Source organism: Struthio camelus, chromosome 24, assembly GCF_040807025.1.
Source record: "Struthio camelus isolate bStrCam1 chromosome 24, bStrCam1.hap1, whole genome shotgun sequence".
Classification (NCBI taxonomy): Eukaryota; Metazoa; Chordata; class Aves; order Struthioniformes; family Struthionidae; genus Struthio; species Struthio camelus.
The window spans coordinates 4818451-4844219 of NC_090965.1; the positions used below are offsets into that span (position 1 = coordinate 4818451).

Consider the following 25769-nt stretch of genomic DNA (forward strand, 5'->3'; position numbering starts at 1 on the left):
AACACTCAAGAGATGGTTTTTAATAGCTGTATTTTGGAGCAGTTAAAACCTCTTTGAAAGAATCTCCCATGTTACAGAATAGGACCATGCATTATTTTAGTTTTGTGATTTTTAATATAAGCTGTACTGGAGGAAGGCTGAGGGGGAAGGAAGGAGTGGACTGACCGCACAACACCAAAGGGAGCTGGGCTCGGGACTGCTGGTCCCAGCAAACACAAATCCTGTCACTGTGTCCCTCAGGCCCTGGCTTGGAGGTGCAGATCAACTCCATCTCTTGGAGTAAAGCCTCTGTGCAACAGCAGGCTGGGTCCCCGAAGGACAGGCATGGGATGTGACCCCAGCTACCTCTCAAAACCCTGCAGGTATCAAGAACTGAAGTCACCTAGGGTGCAGGAGAAACACCTGGAAATGCCCTGGGGCTGCTGGTCAGGACATCGGTGTGTGTTAGCAGCATTGCAGCAGCACATGGAAACCTGCTCCTGGCCCCCAGAAGTTCTTCCTGGGTCCTGCAACAGAGAAGTCCAGCAGTATGCTGAACCAGTTGCAAAAAACTCCTTTGTGGAGTAGGAGGGAAACTGAAATGGGGGAAGCTTGCCTGGCTGTAGTAACAGCACAGGCTGGTGGAAAAAAAACTGCTGTCTGGGGAGCTGAGGCTAAATCCTGCCCTGCTGTTGCAGGTGGGCTCTGCTACACAAATGCCCAGCCACATCTGAGCATCTTCAAGTCCCTGCATGTGTGAAGAGCCCATGATCATGATGTCTCAAGTCTTTTGCCATCTAAAGGTCTATTCCTTTACTCCAGACAGTAACAGACCTAATGTCCATATTGGAAGGCAAGCCTGTTAGCAGGAAAATCCCATGCAGCAGCCCAGCACAGTATTGTACAGCTCCTTGTCCATTAGGTGAAGCAGCGACACCTGGACCTGTCTCACCCTAGGGATGTGTACACCCTGCTTGTCTGGGTTATACCCAACAGGACTGAGCCATTGGTTATAACCATTGGTTATATCCTAAATACAGTTGATCCCACTGAACCAGACTGCTGCAAAAGGCTTTCCTGGAGCAGTTAACGTGCACAGTGCACATCCCACCCCAAGTGCCGCCTTCATTTTTAGTTCAAGTCCCAACCCTGTCCTGGAGACAAGTTGTATCTGCATCTTTGGGATGCTGTTTCCCTTATGTGTTTCAATATTATTTCCTTTTCATGACCACAGGAGATGGAGCATTCCCTAGTGCTCAGGTACTCACAAAACCTTTAGCTATGGGTCCCAGGGTTGACCTTGCCCAGGATGAGCTACTGGTCACACAAATGCTTGCCCAGAAGAGACAAGATGGGAGATTTGTTAGCGTGGCTTTCCCAGCAAGGCAACCTTGGATCTTTCGCCTCTTCTCAGCTCAGGCGGAATGAAGCAGTCTTTTGTCCCCACACTGGCTCCCAGCAAATGCCTTGGGGCTGGTTTGTTTAGTACCTGGGCCTTTTCCACTTTAAAACAGGCTGTTCCAGTGACTCCAGACCAACAGCCTGGACCAAAGGGCCAACTCCCTTCTACTTTCTCTGCTACACATCACAGTCGAACTAGCCGTGAAGGAGGGGCTTTGGCTTGGCTGGAGTCTGAAGCCAGCTCTCCGCAGGCCAGTTTGTCACTGGCCTTGCTGGAGAGGAGGTGGCTTGTTCTGGTACCATGGACTTCGGATTGAAAAGGAAAAATACGTATGTATCAAAACAAGCTTAGGGTTTCTTGAGGAGTCCAAGTTCATCACCTCTTCCTGTGAGCCGAGGGAGTTAATCGATGGGGAAGCAGGCCGCTTGCGCAGGCGCTCTGCGGAAGAGCAGGCTGGAGCCGCGAAACAACTGGCCCTGAGGAAGAAGAGCAGGCGGTTTGAGGGAGCTGAGCCGTGACCACGACCCACCCCCCACACCAGGACTGCCAAGGGCAGTGGCTGCTGGAGGCTGGAACGGGGAGTTGCCAGAGCTGAAGCTGTTCTAGCAGGGATGGCTCGTGGCTGCTCTCTGAGGAGGCACAGGAACATGTGTCTTTGCTGTGTGCAACACATCTGCAAATGGGCTGCAAACTGGGGGTAACTCCTCAGGCCTGCAGAAGGGGGCATCTAACAGGCACACTGGTACCACCACCACACCTTGTACCAGGCCATACAAACGCCATAACCAGAGGGACAGGAAACAGGTTACGGATCATGTCAAGGATGCAGCGTGGGTGTTGCTTGGGCAGTGCTGGAGCCCTTGGGAAGGAGCAGCGCTGCTGGAGGAAGCCCCACAAGCAACACGTGCACCGCACTCCCTCACCTGAGCCCTGAGGTACCTCCAGCAGTGGATCCAGGATGTAAAAGCAGGAGCGTAGGGAGGGAGGCCAGCACACAACCTGCATGGCAACAAGAAACAGCTGAGATGGCATCTGTGCAGAAGTCACGTTATCCAGGCCAAGAGGTAACACAAGAGCAATAAGTGCAAGCGGGGACACAAGAAATAGTGTCCGTGTTGGGCTGGAGGCCAAGCAACCAGCTTGTTGTTTACACTGCAACAGATCATGTAATTTAATTACCCCTGGAGCGTACAAACAAGTAGTGTTACCTGGATACGTGAGGAGTCCAGCACTATGTGCTGGATCTATGTCTTTGAGGACAAGCAGACATCAAGGCAATGGGACACTGAGGTGTAACAGTCCACTTCCCATAAACATGAACGCAAGAGGAGGAGCAGGCAGGAGTGGGATTGGGAAAGCAAGCTGGGCCAAAGGAGACATCCCTGCTTCATCCAGCTTCCTCCTAGGTCTCTCCTCACTCTTGCAGCTGCGTCAAGAGCTCTGCTTTTCCTTGTGCTGCTCCCCTGAGCCAGTATGGTCCTTTTGATCCCTTCTGCCTCTGGTGTAGCTGAGACCAGACCGTACCACCACAACTCTCCCTATTCCTCTTCACTTCAGCTTTTATCTTGCCCTTGTCTGCACCCTCTGATCTAAAATTACAAGCAACCTGGAACAGGAAACAACCCAGCTCTGCAAGGTACCATATAGTTTATGGTTCTGTATGAAAACTTTATGACCATTAGCAAAGGATTCAGGCAACAAGGGGGTGGAAGAAAGGAACAAAACTGTTAGATCTCAGCGTGACCGACATACCCACAGTTGTTCACTGCCATGAGATCTCCCACAAGAAGGAACGGGTACGTCAGCATGCTCACAGCAATCTGAAAGAAAAGGAAATGGTAGCGTCTCTCCAGCGTCCGTCATGTCAAAAACGCTAGCTACTGCTGCACGTTAGCAGAGTTATCCCAATCTTTGGATATAAAGCACAGGCTTCAAACACTATAGCCTTTGCCCCAGACTCTCGCCCCACAGACGAGGGCAGGAAGAGGTGGAAATGACGTTGCCTACGTACCCCCATCACGAACTTCGTGTAGCTCCGGATCACCGATGCCTGGCTGAACTGGAAAAACAGAAACCAAAGGGATTGTGGAGGAGGTGGCTGACAGCAGGCTGTCACAGTTATTGCATGACATCCTTCTGAAAGCCTGAGATGACGGGTGGGGCAGGGGAGCAAGGCAGAAAGCTGAGTGTCCTTGTGTGTTAGATCAACCCCTGCTTCCCATTAACTCCTTACAACAGCGGATTCTTGGCACGGGTCCCCCAAACCCTCCATTGGGCCCTTGCACTCACGTTATCATCCACTGCGTATGTGTTGATGAAGTGAGCCAAGAGGTTGCAGCACCAGAGGAAGATGACATCCCCCAGGATGTGAGGGACTAAACCGCTGAAATGGTAATAGGAGAGAGAGGAGGAAAGAAAAAAAAAAAAAAAGATATAAGGTGCAGAAGGGTCCCAGTGCTGTCTTCAGATGTGCTGAGCCCTCCCTCCCTCTGCCAGCACAGAGGAACCCCACTACCCCAAAAGGCATCTTCATTTTCAGAGGCAACTGATGAGAGAAAGGAAGATGTCATCGAGTGAGGGGTAGCAAAGGAAGAGCACTTCAAATATGGTCAAATGCATATGGCCAGGAGAGGACGCCTGCAGCGCTACCACCTGCTCTGGCCAGGGGATGGTCTGGTTTCAGGTCTGTCATTAGGGGCACAGCTCAGCCAGGTTCCCTTGTTCTTCCCCACGTCCCTTCTTGGCTCAACTTCTGTTTTGAAACCCCACAAAGACACAGGTGAAGTAGGTTTCTGTTAAGCTTGTCTTCCCTAGCTGTTATAGAAGCCCTTCTAGATGCAGAGCAAGGAATTTGCCTCTTGAGGAACTCTGTCCCCCTTTAACCTCAGGGCAGATGGGGAACTTCCCCTCCCCCCCCAGCTCAGGAGAGGGGAGCAGGGCCCGCAGCCCTCCCCGGGCTCTCCAGATCCCCCCCGGCAGTGCAGCATCCTGGCCTGTGGGCATGGTTCACCCCAATGCTCTCCACTGGGCTCCATCCACTGGTCCAGACTTGATGTTTTTCTCCCTCCCTCTCTGAGTGTTTTAGAAATTAAAATGGGAGGGGTTGTTCCCATAAAGTCTGCTCTAGTGCAAAGTCGGATTAGCTGCAGGCAGTGCTCTGGTCCCTCCAGTTTCACAGCCCCCGAATCTGGGCTTGGTCCCCACTGCCACTGGGGACATGGGGGTGAATTGTGCCTCTGCTTTTACCTCCCTCCACTGCTACTTCTAACGGCCTTAAACCATGGATGAAGCGCGTCAAAGGGCTTCCCGTGTTTGTCAGAGCCTTGGCAGCATCTGCTCCGCCACTGAACGCATGGCCTGCTTTGGCTCATGCAATTGTTAAACTGCAGAAGTATCCAGGTGTGTTTTAAATCTGTGTTTCACCAGCAGAGATAGTCAAAGAGTTCTTCTTTAAGTATGGCTGTTAATGGCTGTGTGGGTGTTTGCTGGGCTGGGAAGAGCCACCTCCAAGCACATAAGTCCAAGATGTTTGTTCCCAAGCAACGTGCTGCCTCTCTGGAGCAGCACCAGCTGCATTTGCTGCTCCAGGACATCAGAACCACGTCCTCTGACCCAGCCTCATTGCTTCGCTTGTTTTACAATGCATGTGTTTTTGGTGTCAAACTGCTTATTGTCAAGGCCTGAGTGGCTCTAGAGACCCAGCCAAGGTTGCTGGGGCTAAGAAGAGCAGAAGTGCTCAACAGAAGATCTGCTGAATAAAAACAATGCCTGAGAGCAACAGCCAGGACAAAGAAATCAAGGCACTCTGGTCCTGGAGAGATGGGAAAATGCTTTCTCTAACTCAAAAGGGAAGTCTGGAGCAGGTTCCTGAACTGCTGAAAATACAAGAGCTTGAGCAATTCCAGAACAGGGGCTGGTCCAGGACTGGGACTGGGTGGTGGTAGCCTTGTAAGTAAAGCTTCACCCATCTGATAAAGAATTGGATCATTTGTTCCATTTGCAATAAAGATCACATCCCTCTCTATCCTTAGTCATCAAAGTAATGATGTTTGGCCTGCGGATGAGGGATGACTGGAGATCAGTGGTCTAAGAGAGCCTCAAAAGGGGACTGAGAAAATTAAATTCATTTGTGCTACAGCTCTCAAGGCTGGTGAGATGTCCAAGGAGATGTGGACTAGGAAAAACATTTTTAAAAGATAACAAATCATTAAAAGCTCAAAAGCCACAGCAGCAGATGAGGAAGCCTGCATGATGTACAGTGACACAAACCGTCTGCTTCTACGATCCAGCAGGAGAAACACCAGTGATGGGGAGGACTGGGACAAGCCATCTTCAAGCTATGTGTGACAGTAAACGTCCGTTTCAGAGCCCTGCAACCACCTTTCGATCCTGCTGGCAGGCAGGAGGCTGCTGCAGGCACGAGGGGAAGTGAGAGAAAGACATTGGGGAGCATAACTCCAAAGCGTTCAGGGGATAGATTTATCTCTAGCCAGGCACACATCCAGGGTGAGCGTGTGCTGCTGATAATGCTGCATACAAGTTTTAAGGGCAGGAGAAATAAGTGAACTTCAGTGATTTTTAAGGGAGTGGATATGTTTGGATTGCACTGGGAGGGCTGAGAGCAGAAAAGCAGCAGTTTGGTCCTACAGATGCAGTTTGTTTCCTCCACAGCAATGAGATTTCCTAGTGGAGTGGTAGAGCACATACAACTTCAGAGCCCTCCTGAGACATTTTGGGCTGTGTTAAAGCCTTTCCTGTGAACTATTAAGTTTAATTAGGCTACCAACAGTGTTTACTTTATGTGGGGGAAGGGAACACGGCCGGCTCCTTTCACACGCTGTTTTCTAGCATGGTGTCCAGACAGGAGGAGAGGGGAGCGTTGGTGAGGGCCGGTGGGCAGCACGCTTCAGCCATGCGTTGGGTGTGGGGAACATCTGCCTCAGTATTCAGGAGAGGAGAAATCTGTGTTTAACGGAGGAGACTTGGGACGGCAGACCCCAGAGCCTGGCAGAGTGGCTACGAGAGGACGATCTGGTGACAGTTGACCAAGGTGGCCTCTACAGACCTCTGGACTTTCTCTTTGGGGAAAGAAAGGCAAGACCCCCTGCAATTGCTCTCCTCTTGCCAATGTGTTCACGTCTCATGCGAAGGCCCAGATTTCCCATCTCTGTGGTTCCAGAGCCAAATGCATTTGGCCCAAAAGCCCTTCCTGGAATTTTGGGAGCCACCTTTACTATTATTGATGTAATAAAGTGAGTTGCCTACCTGCTGGGAGCAGAGGCAGCAGGTGGCTCCGTTTTATATAGAGGTGAAAAAAAGGCAAGAAGTGCTAATGAAGGGTTGAAGTAAAAATGTATCTGCTAGACCTCCGCTTTAGCAATACCACCGATTCGCCATGCTTTGTAACCAGGTGGAAACTCCTTTGAGCTCTGTGCAGGCTGGATCAGGCAGCAATGCGTCATGTGCTCTCAAAGCACGGGCAAACCTGCTGCCAGCATGAACCACCTGCTAATTACAAGCGCCCGTGGTGCTCTAAAAAGGAATGTGTTTCTTATCCAGGCCCTGGCTTTTATTTCAACAAGGGGCCTCGTTGTTGCACTTGCCCTTTGTGCCTGTTGCACAAACAAGTGCTTTAAATGCTCTGTGCTGAAACACAAAGTGCCAAGGCAGAAAGGTATGAAAAGATAAAGGGATTTCCCTGGATTCTGAAGGCTTGATTGAAGATATGATCTGGCCCTTCCCTTGGGCCAAACCTATAGGTAGACCTGGTGCTCTCGCAAAGGCATGGATTTAATCTCTGATCACTGGAGCGATGTGAGAGTCCCGTGGACAAACAAGATTTCAGCTAGGAGGGAAGCCGAGCATGACTTCTTTCGATGATGTTTGCAGTGACTAGGAGAGCCATCAGCACCTTTAGACTATGGGAGAAAGTATTTAAACAAGAACTCACGTACACGAAGAATCCCAGGATCCCTTCTTCCTTAAATATCCTGCCAATGGCGCTGAACACACCGCTGTCGAGAAAGAAGAAGCGCTATAACCAAGCAGAGTTATAGCTCAGTCTGTCTCTCCCACACAGCTTCACATGCACTCTGCAGCATGCAGCCACAGCAGCATTCCCCCTCAGTGTCCCCCGTTGCGTCATCGTGCCACCAATGCAGTGGGCAGCACAGTTTTCCTCCTCAACCCACTAAAGACGGTCATGTCTACGGTTTGCCAACCTGCAATAAACCCTGGGCTGACGCTCAACTTACAACTGCATTTAATAGCTGAGGCTAGAAGAGTTTGCATATGCGCATGCCACAAGCACGGCACGTAATATGCTTTGACTGGGCTGTTTCTCAGCAGAGGAACCCTGTCCTGCCTTTGGGAGCTCATGCTGGGAGTTGTGGGTTAGCTGCTGTTGTCTAGCACACTTTCAGGTGGCTGCACGTGCAGTTTCACCCTGCAGAGAGGCACCTTCGTCACGGCAGCTCAGGTACTACTGAAAAAGGATTGCAGAAAACATGCAGATTTGCACAGCCACAGCAATGCTTTGCAATACCTGTGCCACCCTACTCTGCGTCCTTGCTGTCTTCACTTTCTATTAACATCTAATGCAAAAAGGCAGGGAATCCACCGTGTAATGAGCAAGGTGCAGTACAGCCACAGAAAACCCACCAGCATAAGGCTGAATTAACAGGACACAGACAGACCCCAGCCTTCCTTCACTCAGCAGTCATTTACTCTCTAGCCACAGCTCAGATTTGCTCCTTGGTCTCCCAGACCTCCTGGGTGACCGTATCCCCCACTGTCTGGGAGCCTCTGGCATTTCTGACTCCAGGATTTGTGCTTCTGTGTGCTCAAAACCTTCAAGCTGCAGCCATTCACCTGTATTTGACTTCCCGGCCTACGAACTGGACCATGCAGCGCATAGAGATCACTAGGAGGAAAGAAACACAGCGTTGAGAACCCTAAAGTGACTACACTTGATTTGTTTCTGATGCATGCGAAGGAAAATACAAGTTGACCCTTCCACCCTCCCTTCCCTCAACTAACTCAGATCACCTCAAACTCCTCTCAGTTGTCCTCACCATCACAAGATTCGTTAGAAACCATTTCTCTCCCCTGCTCTGAAAGTGAAGGGAGGATTTCCTGGCCCCGGCCCCAACAGGATCTCTAGGATGATCTCTCAGGTGAATGAGAAGAGACTGTCTTGATGCTCGGTTGGATTAGCTCCTGATAGCCACGCTCTGTTAGGCTTTCCAAGTGACCGCTCTGGACCTGCATTTGTTCTGCAGATTCATACGGAGCCATTTCCCATAAAGGGTAAAAAATGCGTCAAGTAAAGGGGGCTTGGGACGATGCGCTGCCAAGACAAGGGCTCCTCGGTCTGGAGCAGGCTGCCAGGTGGAGGGGCAGGACTCACCGTGCAGGGGATGTGAGACAACCCGGGACGCGCACTGCATCATCATCTCATGAGATGTCTGTGAAGGGGAGAAAAAGCCACACACCTGCATGAAAAACTGTGCAGCTCCATCTGCACGGGGTCAGGTCCCATTTCCTTTACACAGGGAAACCAGTCTCAGACCTCTTTTGAAATCTGCTGTTAGTAGTAAACCTCCCACTACTATTTCTATGAAATATTTTATAGCTGACTCCCAAGTGGCTACTAAACCAGGCCTGTACCCGCAGCTTCTTTCCGAGCAGTTTTGCCCACAACCCCCTGTTTTAGCTTCCTCTGATTTCTAGTTATGTCCCCAGTGTGAACTCCCTTGATCACTCATTAACATGCAATATTAACAGAAGATGTTCTCCAACCCATGCCCAGATGTGCTCCACATCTCTCACCTCTTTCACCACTTTCCTGAGGGAAGTCTTCACATCATCCTTGTTAGAAACGTGCTCCATGTCCTCCAGTGGAAAGGCCTGAGCAGGGAGAACAGAACCATATGGTCAAAATTGACAGAGATGCTGACCCACAAACTCTCAGGATCTGAGGACGGGAGGAAATGGTGAGCAGCCTGTGCTCTAGACCAGAGGAGAAGGAAAACAGGCAAGAAGGAAGACAGAAAGGAAGGATGGAAAGTAAAAGAGAGGAAGAAATGGGTCACAAGACTGCTTACACAGGATAAAAGGCAAGCAAACAGCCAAATTAAAATAGGATTATTTACAAAATAAGTTTAGGGGATATGGGCACTGTTCTCCTTTTGTCCTGGAGATCTATTCAGAGCTGTTAGTGGTGGAGAGAAAGCGATGCTTTATTCTTTTCCTCTGCAGCCACGACTGGGAGTGAGCACGTGCAGGCTCCTTAGCTCTGCTGCAGTAGCACCGGCTGACCCCGCAGGCTGATTTATGGAGTCGAAAGCTGACCTTTACCTTCTTCACGCTCCCCCTGGTGATGGTGGATAAAGTGCTTGAGATGAGCCGAGGAGTAAGACCACGGAAGAGGCCTTTTTTCCCATCGACTTCCACAATGTGCCTGGCTGCGTAAGAAAACACCAGACCGCTGTCAGTCAGGAATCGGCCGACCTGCAGCGAGCACCCTGAACACCTCCAGTGCTCAGCCTAAACCACACCAGGGCTCAGCACGTCACAACAGCTGCTCTGCAGTCCCCCCCGTAAGTAATTCATTGGAAAAGTTCTAGTTCAGATAAGAAATAATAGATTCTTAAGTATTCTGTTGTATTTGTCTAAACTGGGAGGATAACTCCAGATTTTTGGGCTAATTCTAGTCTTTTGATTATGTTCGGCCTACCTGAAAGGGCTAAGAGGTGCTTTGACCTGAACTAAGTCAGGGAGGGATAATCTCCCAGGTGCTGCATGGCGTCATCTCCTCCCTCTGCCCTGGGAAGTCAGTGTTGGGGTGAACATGTATCTGACATACCCAGGTTCAGTTCCTGCCCTGCTACCTTCTCCCAGATGGTGGACAAGTCATGTCTCCAGCCCAAAAAAACCCCAACAGATCCAACTTATCCCTGGTGTAACAGGATGGAATACAGCCTGCTATGGGCTGTGCAGGTGCCAACTGCTCCTGCCCTCCTCCTCTGCTGCTCTGAGTGCAGCCAGGAAGGCACAGCACATATTCCTTGCCCCAGAAGATCCTAGTGCTGTAAATCTATTTCGAAAATGCATCTTCTTCTAATAGAGCACTGCTGGAGCACTTTCAGCCCCAGAAGCCCTAGGACAGGTTTGCAGTGCTTCCGTACTGCTCCTGCACCAGGTCCTCCTGTCCTTCAGGTACTGCCATCTGATTTTGGGGTCAGTTCAACTCTGCTCTCAGGGCTATGCGCTCCCCTTCCTCAACGCGCTACAAACCTTCTATGAAAGAGGGAAAGCAACCCCCAAAGCCACACCATGTTTGCCCACCTCTCCCACACTGCTCCACCCGCAAAGAGAGAAAAATAATATTTTTTTTTCCTTCTAAATATATTACCTTCCCTTTTTCTTGGTATTTCTGTCCCTTTAGGGCTCCATCTACAATACAAATGAGCAGGGCAGGAGGCCAAGTTATTGAAGGACTGTTTTGTAGTGAAGAAAGGAACTTAACCATCTCTTATGCATGCAAAACCCTCCACCGACAAACCTACATCATATAAACCCCCGGTGTGTACTCAGCTATGGTGCAAACCAAAGCACTGTCGAAACAGAGCCAACAGCTGGTTCATCCTGAGTGTGAGCCTCCTCTCGTTACAGTCTCTGCCCCCCAGCGAATCTGCTCTTGCCCAAACATTAGCCCCAGCCAAGGAACAAGCCTCTCGTTTGGCAGCGACATGAGAGACCGGCCAAGACCTTTAACCACCGCTTCCTAATGCCAGCATATGTACTAAGAGCAGAGGGCTCTGCAGAGCATCCTCTCTGTGGTCCATCCGCCCTACAGCAGCTGAAGCTGTGCTGCAGAGCCCCTGAAGTGCAACGTGCCATGGGAAGAAGATCCAGCACCAAGCGTCCGGGCCAACACCTTCTTTTTCCCTCCTTGCAACAAGAGGTACGTAAACCTGATGGCTTTTCAATTAGTTGTAGCACTTTACGTCTCCTCTGAACCTCAGATTGAGCGCAGGGATGCCGCTGGCAAGGAGACGTGGGAGCGCTGCTAAAGTTTGGCTTGCACAGGCACTGGCCTGTGCTGGGTCCAACACCATGCTGGGTGTACCTGGCCTCCTAGCAAGCAGCTCCCACCCGTTTTCATCCTGTTTTCGAGTCATGGTCTTGCGCTGGCAGAAAGAAATGCTCACCGTATGTGAAGAAGCCAGGCAGGTACAGTACTTTTCTTCCCAGCACATTTCTTCCAACAGTTGGAGGTAGAGGCTCATGCCCAACCTTCAAGAGAAACCCTGTCAGCAGGTCCCTGCCACTATCCCTATGTTCCTGAACATGCTGGGCCTGTGGCTTCGATCATTTTTCTATGAGCTGCCAAAGGGCTGCGTCTCTCCTGCAAGGCTCAGGCATGAGCTGCTTCCATAAGGCAGCCCGCTGTTTTAATCCCAGCCTGCTTCCTGGCCATCGCAGGAGCCCCACTGGCAAGACCCCAGTGCTAAGGGCACTCCTGTGGGGCTGATCTCCAGCCCAAAGAGGCTTCCTTTACTCCCTGCAAAAACAGGTGGGAGTCTCCATGGCACAGGGCGTCCCTTCCCACCCCTTTATACGGGGTCCCTATGATACAGGGGCCCGCATCCCTCCCATTTTATAGGGGTCTCCATCCTACAGGGGTCCTTAGGATACAGAAGGTCCCTTTCATCTTTTATACCAATGTCCCATTACACGGGGCATCTTCATCCCATTATATTCGGTGGTCCTCATCCCCCCATTATATAGGGGACCTCATCCCTGCGTTATAGAGAGGGCCCCCCTCCCCCTGTTATAAAGTGGTCCCCGTTATACAGGGTGTCCACATCCCCTGTTTTATAAATGGGTCCCAATCCCCCACTATGGAGGGGTTCCCCCTTGTACAGGGGTCCTCCTCCCCCAGTAATGTACGGGTCCCACCCTGCCTGTTACAAGGGATCCCTGTTACACAGGGTGTCCTCATCCCCTCTTATATTAGGGGGTACCCATCCCATCATTATATAGGGGTCCCCATTGCATAGGGGACCTCATCCCTCTGTTTTATAGGGGGGGGTCCCTCCCCCTGTTACAAAGTGGTCCCCATTATACAGGATGGGACCCCTTTAGGTAGCAGGGGATGAGCCCAATCACCCCACTATATACACGGTCCCCCTTATATAGGAGTCCTCATTGTAGAGGGTGTCCCCGTCCCACCCCCCACTTGATACAGGGGTCCCAACTGCATAGGGGTCCTCACCCCTTCCTTATATAGGGCATCCCTATGCTGCATGATAGCGGGGTCCCCAATGTACAGGGTGTCCTCATCCCCCACGGTCTGGGGGGGGCCCCCACCGCATAGAGGTCCTCACCCCCTGGGACAGAGGGGTCCCCACTGTACCGGCTGTCCTCATCCCCGTTATACAGTGTTGTCCCCGTTACATAGGCGACCCCCTTCCCCTGTTATATAGGGCCCCCCCCATACAGCGTGTCCCCGCCCCCGTTATGCGGGGTCCCCCCCAAGCATGCAGGCCCCAGCCCGCTCCCCCCACCGCCGCCCGGCGGCCCGGACCTGGACGAGCAGCTTGACGTAGAGCAGCGGGTGGCTGAGGGCGGCCAGCCCGGCGCCCAGCGCCACGAACAGCCCCTCGCCGCCCTCGGCGCGGCCCGCCGCCCCCCCGCCGCCGCCAGGGGGCGCCCGCGCCGCCGGGGGCAGCGGCAGCGCCGCCTCGCCCGCCATGGCCCGCCGCGCCTGCGCCTGCGCCGCCCCGCCCCCTGTGTCAGGGCCCGGGGAGGGGGCGGAGCTACCGTGTGATAGGCGGGGGGAGGAACCGGTGTGTGACGGGCGGGGGGTGGAGCCACTGGGTGATAGGTGGGGGGCGGAGCCACTGTGTGATGGGCGGGTGATGCGACCAGTGTGTGACGGGTAGGGGGTGGGGCTACTGGGTGATAGGCGGGGGCGGAACCACTATGTGATGGCCGAGGGGGTGGAGCCACTGCGTGATTGGCGGGGCAGAACCACTGTGCGATGGGCAGGGGGAGCGGGCGGAACCACTGCGTGAGGGAGGGGGGGTTGTTATGGTAGGGTCTCCCCTAAACACAGGGGAGTGTCCCCAGGGCGCAGCGTGGCGGGGGTCAGGTCAGCGGGCCCCCTCGCACCCCCAGCGGCAGGGCCCAGCACAGGGAGGTCACCGCCGCGTCGAACGCGGGGCTGCGGCAGGGTCGGGGGCCCTGGGTGACGGCTGCCCCAGCGGGGGTCTCCCGCGGCCTGGTCGCTGTCCCGGCGGACAGGCGCGTGCTCCCACAGGTCTGCGGCCTGGCCCACGCGAGCGCGTCGTCCCCGCTGCCGCGCTCTGGGCTCGGTCGTGCGGCCAGCCCGGGGCGTGCGGCCAGGTCTCCCAAACCGAACAAATTCCCAGTGTTTTCTCCATGTTTCTCCTCCTTGCAACCTGCCGTGCTTCCTCTTCCCTTTTCCTTTTGAGGTCAACTCAGATATGAGCTCTCCTACGCGGAAGGAAGGCCAGCAGATGGTTCCTGTCTTGTGCAAATCCTCGTGCCCAAACAGCATCGTGGGTCCCAGCAAGATCTCCGGGCAGAGGGGGAGAGGGAAGCTCGGAGAGGCGGCGGGGAGCTGCAGCTGCCAGTGTCTCCCCGCGGCTCTTAGGGCCTTTGGATCCACTCTGAGCAGATAAGGCCAACGCCATGGAGGCCGATAACCGAAGGAGCGTGTTAAACCTGGTGGCTGCGTTTGAAGACCAAAGGTAAGGAGGGATCGTGCTGGGAGCTGTGGGAGCCGTAGGGCTCCGCACGGCCCGGGCCGTGGAAGGAAGAAGACCCACGGTGGAGATGATTTGAAGGCCTTAGAGAAGGTGTTTAGATGACTTGCTCTTCTTTGGCGCTCACATCTGCCCTGGCTTCCTCCTCCTCCTATGGGTCATGGACAGAAGTCTGAAAACCTCAGTGGGACGTGACTGACTTCGGTGGAGGTTTGCGTGCCTGGTTCAGGGTCTGATTGCGGCATGCTTGTTCTTCCCTCTGCACGCGAGCACCTTTGCAGTTAGCCTGCCTGGCAAATGCTCTTTTTTCCTGCTGCCAGCGAAAAGGATTTTGGTTTGCAAATGTCCAGTCAGTTCTGGCCTGGAGGCAAGAAGGTGGCCCTGGGGTGGTAGGTGTGCACATTTCCCTCAACAGCTCCTCCAGCACGCTGCCACACTAGCAACATCTCCAGCCTTGTCCACAGCCTCTGCATCCAGACTGGCCCCACCAGGGCCTGGGTTTAGAGGAGGATAGTTGGGGGTCTTTGCAGCCCTTGGGCATCAGCTGCTTGAGTATCTATGAGGATCCGAGTCTCAGACGCTCACCTCAGACTAACCCGTTATTTGCAGAGATGTGCCTCCTAAGAAGGGGAACAGAAAGCCTCATGTCATGAGATAGAGCCTATTTCTTTTGGGCTGCAAGGCTGCCTGGTAAAACAGCGTCTTCTCTCAGAGCGTGAGCTGGGACCCACAGACAGCGCAGAGCAGCAGAATGTGCCGGAGTAGGAGCTAGCGGATCCGCTTTGCCCTGTTGGGGTAATTCTGTGGCTTGGGGCGAGTCATCGTTGCGGGGTGTGCCTTAGTGTTCCCATCTGTGAACCAGGGATCGCAGTTCCTGCCCCGCTGTGTCTCGGTGAGGTGCTATCAGTGAGCCTTATGAGGCTGAGTGGCTCCCCTGAGTGGCTGGGCAGGTGGATTTTGCAGCACTTCCTAAAGATGGTCAGACCCTGGATTTCCTTATTCCCCTCTGGAAGTTTCCTTCCTCTGCTCTAGATGCTTTGTCCGCATCTCCGTTGCATGCTTCACCCTGGGCTTTGTGCTCTTTATGGCTGCAGCGGAGTGGTGGTGTCCCATGGTCTCACAATCAAAATTTGGACTTTGATGTTGCTGTGCTGGAACCGTTTGTGGTATTTGGTATCCCTCTGTTTCACTGCTGCTGCGTGTTTGTTGTTTATCCTAATGAGTGAGAGTCTTGTTAAGAGGAAATAAAAGTAGCTTTTATGGCTTTTGGAGGAAGCTGGGGAACCTGGACGCGACTTCCTTCTGGAACAGAAAACAGAGTTTAGCCCAAGTCAGCACAAGTCATACTGCAAATAGAAAGGGAGAAGTTATCTGTCGGATCTGGCAGCAGGTTCAGACTGGCATGGTTTTGAGGGACACCAGGAGAGATGAGTAAAGCATCTCTCTCTCATGAAGGATTATGCATGCCCACACATGAAAGGTATGCATGGCTGGGGGAGCACTCAGGAGCCCACAGATACGTGCTTACCAGCATGAGGAAGGACCTGTCACCCCCTTCAGATGGGCTTCTGTAACTCAAGATATCTCCTATCTGTAACTTCAAGATTTATGCCCAGTTTCATCGTGCTTTTCCCCTCCTCCTCATCCCACTCTTGTCTGCAGTCCACCAATGGCTGTCTTTCTGGTCCCTGCCTGGAGTAATTTACCACAGAAACCAGCTCTTGGATGACAGATGACCTACCACTGTCATCTTCAAAGCCTGTGCCCTGTGTGGTTTCTCCCCCATTGCTGCTCTGTCTTCCTTGTCTTTACCAGAAAAGGGAAGAGAAAAAACAACTGAAAAACCACCCCTCCGCAACACCACCCATGCATACCCGTTTTCTTGGCCGAAGCCTCTTGGCCACTGGGCTTTTAAAGCCTCCTGCCCAAGGAGGCTTTAAAGGAGGCCTTCAACTTTGCAGTGACAGCAGACAGAAAGCCAGAGCCATACCAGCACCACAAAGGGCAAGGCTATGCTTTGGACAGTAAATTGCTGTGGACAAGAGGAGATCCAGATGTGCCATCTGCTAAATGATGTGGGCTTGAAGGGGAAGAGGATCCTGCCAGGAACGGGGACAAGGCCACTCTACAAATAAACAACACAGCCAGATTTTGTCTGATGTGGATTCAAAGTGACAAAGCCAGGCCCAGAGGTAGAAGTGGTCTTCAGGTGGGATTTGGCCTGTCCCTGGGGATGAAGGATGAAGTGGTGAGGTTTTGAGGATAACGGGATGATCGAGGATTGGTACTGCCTGGAAGGGTGTTAGGCTGGTGAGAGGCATCCAGAGGCAGGCAGGTTTCTCAAGTCAGGACCTAGCTGAATTGGTAAAACAAGTTTTAAGCTAGAAATTCAGGTTGGAGGCTGCTTGGATAGCACCATGCCTGGGCCAACCCTACAGAGAGATGTGGAGCAGGTAGGGAAAGAGGCAGCTTTGGAAAAAAAAACACCCTAAACAGGGAAGAGAAGCCATCCAGGCAGTGTACTGCATCCCACAGCTTTGGCTAGAAACATTCAGCAAAACCCACTGATGTGTTTCTGCATTATCACAAGGAGCTGGCATGAGGGAGGAGGAACTGGAGCCTGGGATGGGATAGGAAACCAAGAGAAGCCTCAGATTTTGGGTCACTCCACTCTAGTGATGCCCAAGAGGAAGAGATGGGCTGTGCCAAGGAGAGACACATGGCTGGTGGATGTCTGGGAGGTGTTGCTGGTACCAGGGAGGACTGTCTCTTTCCAAGGAGACTGAGGTAGCGCATGCTGCCTGCAGATGGGTTAAATGGCAAAGTCATGCTCTTCTGGAGCAGAAATGAGAACAGGGAACAAGGACCGACCACATCAGCGGGAGGCACTGGGAGGAGAGAGGCTGGAAAGTGGCCCCGTCAGAGGATGTCTGTGCTTTCAGAGCCTGCTTTGTGTCAGAAGGGCTGTAGCAGAGGCAGAGCAGCACCAGTGCTAAGAAACCCTGCTGGGGTGTAGGTGGGTCTTGCCTCCTCTGCTTAAGAAAGGTGGCCTTAACCCAGTGCCGGTGCAGAGCCGGCCTGTGGAGGTGTGTGGGGAACAGCATGGCTGTGGCAGGGGCAGCCCACAGCACAGAGCTTAGGAGCTGGGTGGGATGAGGCTTGGCCACGCCACGCTGGGGGAATGGACAAGCTAATCATGCTGATTCCTCTGTGGCAGGGCCTGCAAATTTCCCTGGAGCCCCCAGAGGGACTGGCATGCTCGACACACCCAGGCCAGCTCTGCAATCAGCTGTCTCCAAGGGCTCCCGGGGTCCCCGTCGAGTCAAGACCAAAGACACTCCCAGAGGGCCACCATGCACCAAGCAGAGCAAGAGGGCGAGGAGGAGGAGAAACAGCCTTCCTCAGCAGCAGGGCAGGAAGAGCAGCAGGGTCAGCGGGGGCTCAGTTTCAAATGCCTCCGCTCTTTCCGGCGCAAGATCAACGAGGACAACTGGAGGAAGCAGCAGGACTCGGGCCTCAAGCCAGGCGGCAAGTTAAGTTCTGGAGGCAGCGCAAGCCAGGTTGGCCAGTGCCCACGCTCAGGCAGGGAGTCGCGTGGGCTGGATTGGAGCTGAGGTCTCTGCTGGCTCTGAGCAAGTGGCTTTGCCCCTGCAAGAGCTGGAGCACATAGAGATGGAAAAGTAGCCACTTCCCAAGTGCCATGGGTACAAGTTCCCTGTGGTCAGATAGATCCAAACAAGGCTTGTCTCTTCCAGCTCTGATATAACTACGCTCTGGGGTCGGATGCTTAGACGGGCCCAGCCAGAACTGTTGCCAGGCATCCCCAGGGCTGTGGCCCACTTTGCCAACTGCAGATGTGTTTCTGCAGGACTCTGTGTTTAGAGGCCTTGGTGGGATTGCAGACCATAGGGTTAACCCATCCCACCCTACCTCACTCCTTGGGATAGCTAGCCCTGTATTGCCGAGGAGAAAATGGGCATAGAGAAAGGGGCCATCCAGGAGAACGTGAGCCAGGCTTCCCTCTGGCCCTGCGACACCTTCCTCGGTTTTCCTGTATGCTTTATTGAGGACTGTCCTTCACCCTTGCTCAGAACGAGGTCTGGGTTGATACTGGGCTATGGGCTGTGAACACTGGGGAGCAGAGTCCCCTCAGGCCGGTGGGGACAGCTCATGTTGCTGCCCGCAAGAGTGAACCCTTCTGCCTGAACAGGACCCAGAGGAAAAGAAAATTGCTCTGGAGTTGCTGGAGACAGAACAGGCTTATGTTGGCCGCCTCCACCTTCTCGACCAGGTGAGCTGGGGAGCAGAGTGGCCTGCACAGGTCTGGGATGTGGTAGCCCTGTTGCCATCCATCGTGAGCCTCTGCCAGTGCAGCTCAGGCACTGCTTGGACTGGGCCTGCACTGAGAAACTAGGCAGGGCCAGGCACAGGTTCACACTCATTAGTTGTCCCGTGCTCCTTGGCAGGGCTGGGACTTTGTGGCAGCGCCTGGGCACAGTTCAGGGTATGCACAGGCCAGAGACTCTTTCCTGGAGGTTTCGGAGAGCATGAAGCCATGCAGATGAGAGCCATGCTGGGCTGATGGTCCTCAGAGCCAGAGGATGGGTCTGGCCTTTGCCTGCCCCTTGTCCTATGCCTCCAAGGAGCACCCTTTGTCACTTCCCAGCAAAGCCCATTTTATGTTTATTTTGTAGTCCAACTTCTCTTCTAGGACCTAGGATTTCGCTCCTGCCTGGAGTCGGTCCTCTCCACCGAGCGATGTGGTGGTCTCAGAGAGGGGGCAGGCCCCTGGGCCCCTTCCTGACTCTCTTGTTCACCCCTCCTTTCTTTCAGGTGTTTTATACGGAGCTGATGAAGGAAGCCAAAAATGGGAAGACAGTCCCAGAGGAGGTGGTGAAAATGATCTTCTCCAACATCTCCTCCATCTACCAGTTCCATGCCAAGTTCTTCTTGCCAGAGCTGCAGAAGCGCATGGAGAATTGGTGAGTTGGAGGAGAGGAAGGCAGGACCTCCTTGGGTTCCTTTCCCAGAGTGGGGAGTAGTGGTGGATTTGGTCTCCCAGTGGGACCAGAGAGCTCAGCCCATTTTGCTCCAGATGTCTTTGTGCTGGAAAGTACTTCCTTAAAACACTCCAGCCCACATCAGGGTATTCCTGAGAAGGGGAAGGACACTTCAGGTGACTCAGGGACGTTCTCAGGCTGCCAGGTGCTATTGCCTAGCCTGGCTGCCAGCTGGGCACATACCTGTTCTGGAGAGCAGGATGGTGTATGGGGACATAGTAGGTCACAGTGTTAAACCTCTGTCCTCCACTGTGCCCGGGCTGCTCCTTCTCTTTATCTCTTACCGTCCTTCTTCCCCACTGGGCTGAGGAAGGTGCTGGTCTGCAATTCCCTCCCACAGGAGTTCCAATCCGCGGATCGGGGACGTGATCCAGAAGCTTGCGCCATTCCTCAAGATGTACGGCGAATATGTGAAAAACTTTGACAAGGCCGTGGAGCTCATCACTGCCTGGTCGGAGAAATCGCCACCTTTCCAGGAGCTCATTGCCGACATCCAGGTGACGAGGGCCACGGTGGGGTGGGGAACTGCAGCACTTTTTCCTGGGGTCTCCCTGTAGCAGGGGAGCAGGTCTGAGGAAGTGGGAGCCAGCATGGTCACCGTGTCTCTCTGTGCATGGGCGTCTCTCCCCAGAAGAGGAAGGTCTGCGCTAACCTAACACTGCAGCACCACATGCTGGAACCTGTGCAGAGAATCCCGCGCTACGAACTCCTCCTGAAAGATTATGTCCAAAAACTGCCACCTGAGTCCCCAGACAGGGCCGATGCAAAGAGTAAGGGCTCCAGCTGGCTCTCCCTGTGGTGGGGAGTAGGAGGGTGGGTTTATAGGGGAATTGACTGCCCCTGGGGTTGTTCATGGGTATCAGGACACCGAGGTTCTCTCCTCAGGTAGCCTGTGCTGTTGGATAAACCTCTCAGTCTTACCCTTTCCTAACCAGGAGGGATTATTCTGCTCTTCTGGGTGTGGGGAGGTCAGTGGGGAAAGTGGGTGGTGTTTCAGGACAAGGATGGTCCCTGGCGAGCATCCCCTGGGGAGATCTGCAATGACCGGGGGATGTATCAGACCTCTACAGGTCATGGCAGTGCCCACTTCTGTTAGGATGGGAGTGATAAACGACCAGCCTGTCTGTCCTCCCAGGACTAGTCCACGCTGCGCAATCCGTCTGGATCCAGACGCCTGTGCAGTGTTCAGGGCCATTCGGGTTGTGTCCAGGGGAGGGCAGTAGCAGCCAGTGACGTGTGGCTCCCAAGGATGGGAGAGACCAAAGGGTTTCTCGCACCCCTTCCACAGCAAGTGTTGAACTCTGTTTCTTTTCTCTTGTCATTGCAGAGGCCTTGGAAATGATTTTCATGGCGGCCAAGCACTCAAATGCGGCTATCGCTGAGATGGTGAGTGCCTGTCTTGGGAGGTGGGGATGGAAGGGGCGCCACTACACTGAGGTTGTGACTGAGCTGTAACACCCTGTCTGAGGTGATGGAGGAGCCTGACCTGGGCTTTCTACTATGGCCCTGACACCTTTCTGCAGCACCTCTTCCTCCCCACTGCCCCTCCCAGCCCCAGCTTCCAGCTGCTCCAGCAAGTCTCCGCTCTGTCCCTGGCACTGTTGTCCCACTCTTCTGTTGTCCCCAGAACATCATCATCCTCTTCTGTCCCCTGCACTGCCACCTCCAGCCAAAGGTGCTGGTGGACGTTTGATGCCTTCCAATGCCTTGCCTGGAGGCCAGGGGACCAGAAAAGGCTCGGATTCCCCTAGAAGCAGGTCACTGTGGTGTCGCCCTGCCTCCCCCAGGAACGGCTGCAGAACCTCTGGGAGGTCTATCAGAGGCTAGGCCTCGAGGACGACATTGTGGATCCCTCCAACGAGCTGATCAAGGAAGGACCAGTCCTAAAAATCTCCTCCCGCAACAACAGCACATCGGAAAAGTACCTGTTTCTGGTGGGAGCCGGGATGCATGGGGGAAGGGCAGGGAGGGCGGATGGGGAGAGAGGCAGCACAGCCTGGCTGGAGGTGCCAGGGCTGCTGCTGGGACGTCTCCGCTTGGAGAGGGTGAATGCGGAACGGGAAGGGTTTGAACCCTCAGTGCAGGCACCCTATAAAGGACGTGGCTGGGAAACTGCTGATCCCCTGAGCGTGGCAACCCTTTAGAGATGTCACCCTGCAGAGGGCTTTGCCTCTGCAGGGTGGGAGAGGGCTGAGGCAGAAGCAGTCACTTTTGGGGCCGGATTCTTCCCATGAACTAGCGCAGTCTGAAGAGGGTGAAGAACCCCAGATCCCAGGGAAACCCCCAGCCTTGAGCAGGCCAGGGCAGGTTGCTGGGCCCAGACTGACCTTCTCCTTTTCCCACTGCCCAGTTCAACAACATGCTGCTGTACTGTGCGCCCAAAGTCATCCAGGTGGGCGCCGAATTCCAGGTCCACCTCCGCATCAATGTGGATGGCATAAAGGTCAGACGCATCTTGCCTTTGCATTGTCCCCCGTGCCCTGGGGAATGGTTTCAGAGGCTCCCTTCAAAGTGGAGCCAGCTCTGTGGCTGCTGCCCAGGACCTCCTGAGAATGGAGGGAGGAGCTGGAGCGGGGGTGGCTTTATGGATGTGCAGGACTGGCTGATACAGCCTGATCCTGTGAGATTGCAGTGCCACCCTGCGCGCATAGTATTCGAGGGGCCAAAGGGCTTGTGGCCAAGGGAACTTCCTGTCCCCCCATTATGGAGGAAGGTCCCAGCATGCTGGTTGTGGGTTCAGCACTTCCCCATCCTCTCTTTGGTCCCTCTCTCAGGTGCGGGAGCTGAATGACACGCAGTTTCCTCACACCTTTCTGGTCTCAGGCAAGCAGCGGACGCTGGAGCTGCAGGCCAGGTAAGGGGAAGGGCAACGGCCCTGCGGCTCCTCAGGGAGGAGGGACGCCAGCTCATCCATCTCCTTTTCTGCGCCCAGGTCCAGGGAGGAGATGAATGCCTGGATCGAGGTATGGCTGAGTACTGGGAGAAGTCTCACCCATCCTGGCTGAATGCCTAGGATCCTGCCCAGGCAGATCCCCCACCCCAGCATGTGTCACATGCTGGTGTGTCCAGGGATGCCCCTCTGGTTCCCAGGCCAGCTGCAGCCCCCCTCCAGGACCTCGCATTTAAGGATCTCATGTCCACAGCTTGTGGCTGGCACTGCTTCCCCGGCCATCCCTCCAACCCTGCTTTCCCCTCTAGGCCTTCCAGGATGCCATCGATAGGAGGGAGAAGAGGAGTGAGAGCTTCAAGACAGCTGTGCATAGGCCAGAGATGGGGCCCCCTGCATTGAAGGTAGCCCTTCTGCTGCCCTCTCCATGCCTTGTCTGACTCCAGCTTCCCCCTGCACTGAAGCACAGGGAGAGCTCACCTTGCTGTGCCTCAGTTTCCCAAGCTAGACAGCCCTACAGATCCTCGTGGGGGAGGCGTGGTAGAGGAAGAAGGGCTGAGTGGGGGAAGAGAGAGAAGAGGAGCCAGGGAGGCTGAGTGGGGCATGAGCAAGGCCACTGCACCAAGGCTAGCCAGCACCAGCCCCTGCCCCAGCAATGCCATCTCCCACCTCCAGACAGAGGAGCTGGGCCGTCGAGCCCCACAGTGGGTGCGGGACAACCTGGTGACCATGTGCATGCGCTGCAAGGAGCCCTTCAACGCCATCACGCGCCGGAGACACCACTGTCGTGCTTGTGGATACGTGAGTGACCCTGTCCCCCCAGTGCTCCCTCCCTCCTGGCCTGCTCAGGTGGCAGTTGGGGCAGGAACATGGCTCTCATGTGCCTTTTATCCTTTCCCAGGGCTCAGGGCCACTTCTGGTCCTCAGCCATCTGTTTCTGCTCCTGTGGGGATGGAGTTGTCCCTGGGGATCCTCCAGCCCTGCCCCAGTCCCACCAGTGTCCATGTCTGGGGGCTGTAGGTGGTGTGCGCTCGCTGCTCCGACTACAAGGCCGAGCTGCAGTACGACAGGAACCGCCTGAACCGCGTGTGCCAGGAGTGTTACGTCTTCCTGACAGGCCACGTAGTGCTCGAGGACCGGGAGGGGAAGCACAAAGGCATCCTGGAGGTGTGCTCTGCCTCTCTGCCTGTCCTCCCTTGTCCTCTGTCCCTCTTTCTCTGAGCTCTGTTGCCCACCGCGGTCCCTAGCCCCTCTGTCACTACCCTGCCATGCTCCTGCCTGCCAGCAGCGGGAGACGGGTGGGAGTAGCCCTCGCAGGAGTCAGAGAGGGCCTCTGCGCTTGCGAGGCTGCTGGACATGCTAAACCCACTCCCTCCCCTCCCTGAGCCTTGGGACCCAGGTATCCGGGGCTCCTTCCACCGCAGGATCGCTGCAGGCTCCCCACAGCTAGAATCAGCCCTCCCCTGCCCCTGGTTTGTGGCGTTTTGTGGAGACTCAGAAATCTCTGCGGGGCCTCAGTTTCCTGAGACGCAGCGGGAGTCCCTGAGGCTATGTGACACCGGGCAGAGCAGGGGGTGCTGAGGTGGTGGCTCAGGAGCATGTCGGACCAGGGGGCTGAGCCCACAGACCAACTTGTGGGAAATCCAGGAGTAGGAAGTTTCCTGGGAAATGGCCCTTCAAACAGTGCCTTTGCTGCCTTGCCCCATGCCTGCTTATTTAGTGATTTGTTTGCTGGTTTCTTGGCAGAAAGAAGCAGCAGAGATATCGGGCAGGAGTTTGCTCTGCAGTTCCCTGCAGCTGCTGGACAAGAACGGCAAGGGAGGCACGCGGGGCTGGTTCGTGATCCCGCGGGATGACCCCCTCGTGCTGTACATCTATGCGGCCCCCCAGGTAAGGCCGGCCACAGCTCCGTCTGCAAGGGGCTGCCCGGCGTGCCTGTCCCCCTGCCTCCCACCCGCTGTCTCCGTTCTCCCGACAGGACGTCCGAGCTCACACCTCCATCCCGCTGCTGGGCTACCAGGTGAGGGACCTGGCCCAGGGCGACTCTCGCCACCTCTTCCAACTGGCACAGTCCCGGCAGGTCTACACCTTCGTGGCTGACACGGAGGAGCTGAAGCAGCGCTGGATGAGAGCCATGGCGCGCTCCGCTGCGGGGATCACCCACCCGGAGGAGGACGAGGACACAGACTCCTTTGACGAAGCCGAATGAGCCCCACAAGCCGTGCCCACCTCCGGGGCTGCCCCGACAGTGCTGCCCTGCGGGTTGAACCTCCTCCCTGCTCTCCCTCGCTTGCCGGTCGGCTTTGGACAGATCCCCCGACCTCTCTGCGCTTTGGTTTTCCCTTTCGCAAAAGAGGCAAGGTGAGGGCGCGTTTGCTGCCGCGCGGACAACCCGGATCCCCCTTCCCCTCCCTCCTCGTGCTCCGCAACGGGGAGCTGGACCCTGGAGGGAGCCGATGGAGGCACCCGAGCGGGGAGGTGGGGGAAGAGCTGGGGGATTTGGGGTGCAGGGACCCTGCGCCCCCGCAGCCAGCGGGGCCCTTGCGCGCTGTGCCGTGCCACCAGCTGCCGCCCGAGGGCAGCAACGCCTCAGCCTTCCTCCGAGCGGCGGGCAATGGTGCAGGATGCCCAGGTTTGTGAAAGCATCTGTGCAATTGGGGCCTCTGCAATAAATCCCACCTGCAATTCCCCTGTGAAGACCAAAGAGTCTTGATTGGGGGGTTTCCGGAGCACCCTGCAGTATTGTCACCAGGGGCTGTGCCCCAGCGCTGCCTTAACCAGCCCTGGTCTGGCACCCTGCCTTGTAGCTCGCCCCGATCCCGCTCCAGGCGCTCTGATTACAGATTGAGGACGCCCCTCTCCCAGCCCCATGACCGCTCCTGGCCTCCCCGCACTGCTGCGTCCCGTGGAGCAGGGGTACCCCTTCCCCATGGACATCGTGGCGTGCGCCCCCGGGCCAGGCTGTGCTCCTGCCCTGCAGCCCCCTCCCAGACTTTCCCCGGGCCCCATCCTGCCCACGAGTACCCTTCGCCCTTACGCCTCTCTCGGTCACCCCTTTCCTGGGGGTGGCTCTGGGCCAAGGCTGGGTCTGAGGTGCCACGGCCGGGCCGGCACAGGCGCTACCACCACGCTGGACCAGGGCAGGGATGCTGGGGAGACACGGGGGGTTCCCCTCTCCATCATCAGCGTAACGAACACTGCTGGTCGTCTCACCCCTGCGCTGCAGCTCCAGGTTCCTCCGTCCACATCCTGTTCCTCCCCAGAAATGTTGCCCAGGCAAGATCTGCTGCTTCTAAGCCCGCCAGAGGCTCAAACGGGGATTTGAGGGGCCCGGTAGGGATAGCGCCAAGGACGAAGAGCAGCTCAGCCGTCGGGGGAGAGCCCTGCCAAGGCCGTTGCTTCATGGAGAGCCCCCCAGCACGGGGCAAAACCCAGAAACAAATAGCATGGTGGGGGGGGGGGGGTTTCCAGAGACGCCCTTATCCCCCCCAGGGTCCTTCACCTCCCACCACCACCACCTTGCGCGGGGGAAACCCCAGCACCCTGGAAAAGCCGCCGTGGCCGGGTAGAGCAGGGTGCTGCTGGGGGGGGAAAGCGCGGGCGAGGGGGAAGCCCGCAGGGCTGGAACATCTGCGTGGCGGCCT

General features: G+C 55.2%; 2 protein-coding genes across 6 annotated transcripts; one reads left to right on the forward strand and one right to left on the reverse strand.

Annotated features, from left to right (window-relative positions):
- Positions 1–13: 13 nt before the first annotated feature.
- Positions 14–13142, reverse strand: MTCH1 (mitochondrial carrier 1). The gene is made up of 12 exons (XM_068918061.1): positions 12975–13142; positions 11596–11680; positions 9740–9846; positions 9212–9289; positions 8790–8847; positions 8252–8303; positions 7336–7395; positions 3671–3764; positions 3393–3440; positions 3134–3201; positions 2305–2380; positions 14–1857 (listed from the first exon to the last, which is right to left on the reverse strand). The coding sequence occupies exons 1-12, from the start codon at positions 13140–13142 to the stop codon at positions 1783–1785; spliced, it is 969 nt and encodes a 322-aa protein (XP_068774162.1). The 3' UTR covers positions 14–1782.
- Positions 9855–24814, forward strand: FGD2 (FYVE, RhoGEF and PH domain containing 2). Of its 5 annotated transcripts, XM_068918057.1 has the most exons (19): positions 9855–9981; positions 10830–10966; positions 11057–11348; positions 13885–14163; positions 17396–17738; positions 18389–18469; positions 19012–19160; positions 19579–19735; positions 19870–20008; positions 20566–20624; positions 21026–21172; positions 21589–21681; positions 22013–22092; positions 22171–22201; positions 22437–22529; positions 22801–22926; positions 23146–23292; positions 23872–24015; positions 24104–24814. In XM_068918057.1, exons 4-19 carry the CDS (start codon positions 14105–14107, stop codon positions 24332–24334), a joined length of 2079 nt encoding a protein of 692 aa, XP_068774158.1. In that variant the 5' UTR covers positions 9855–9981; positions 10830–10966; positions 11057–11348; positions 13885–14104; the 3' UTR covers positions 24335–24814. The 5 variants fall into 5 exon arrangements, with proteins under 5 accessions (XP_068774158.1, XP_009670862.2, XP_068774160.1 ...); XM_009672567.2 differs by having other exon boundaries at positions 10830–11348; XM_068918059.1 differs by having other exon boundaries at positions 10830–11348; positions 17396–17709; positions 18387–18469.
- Positions 24815–25769: the final 955 nt, after the last annotated feature.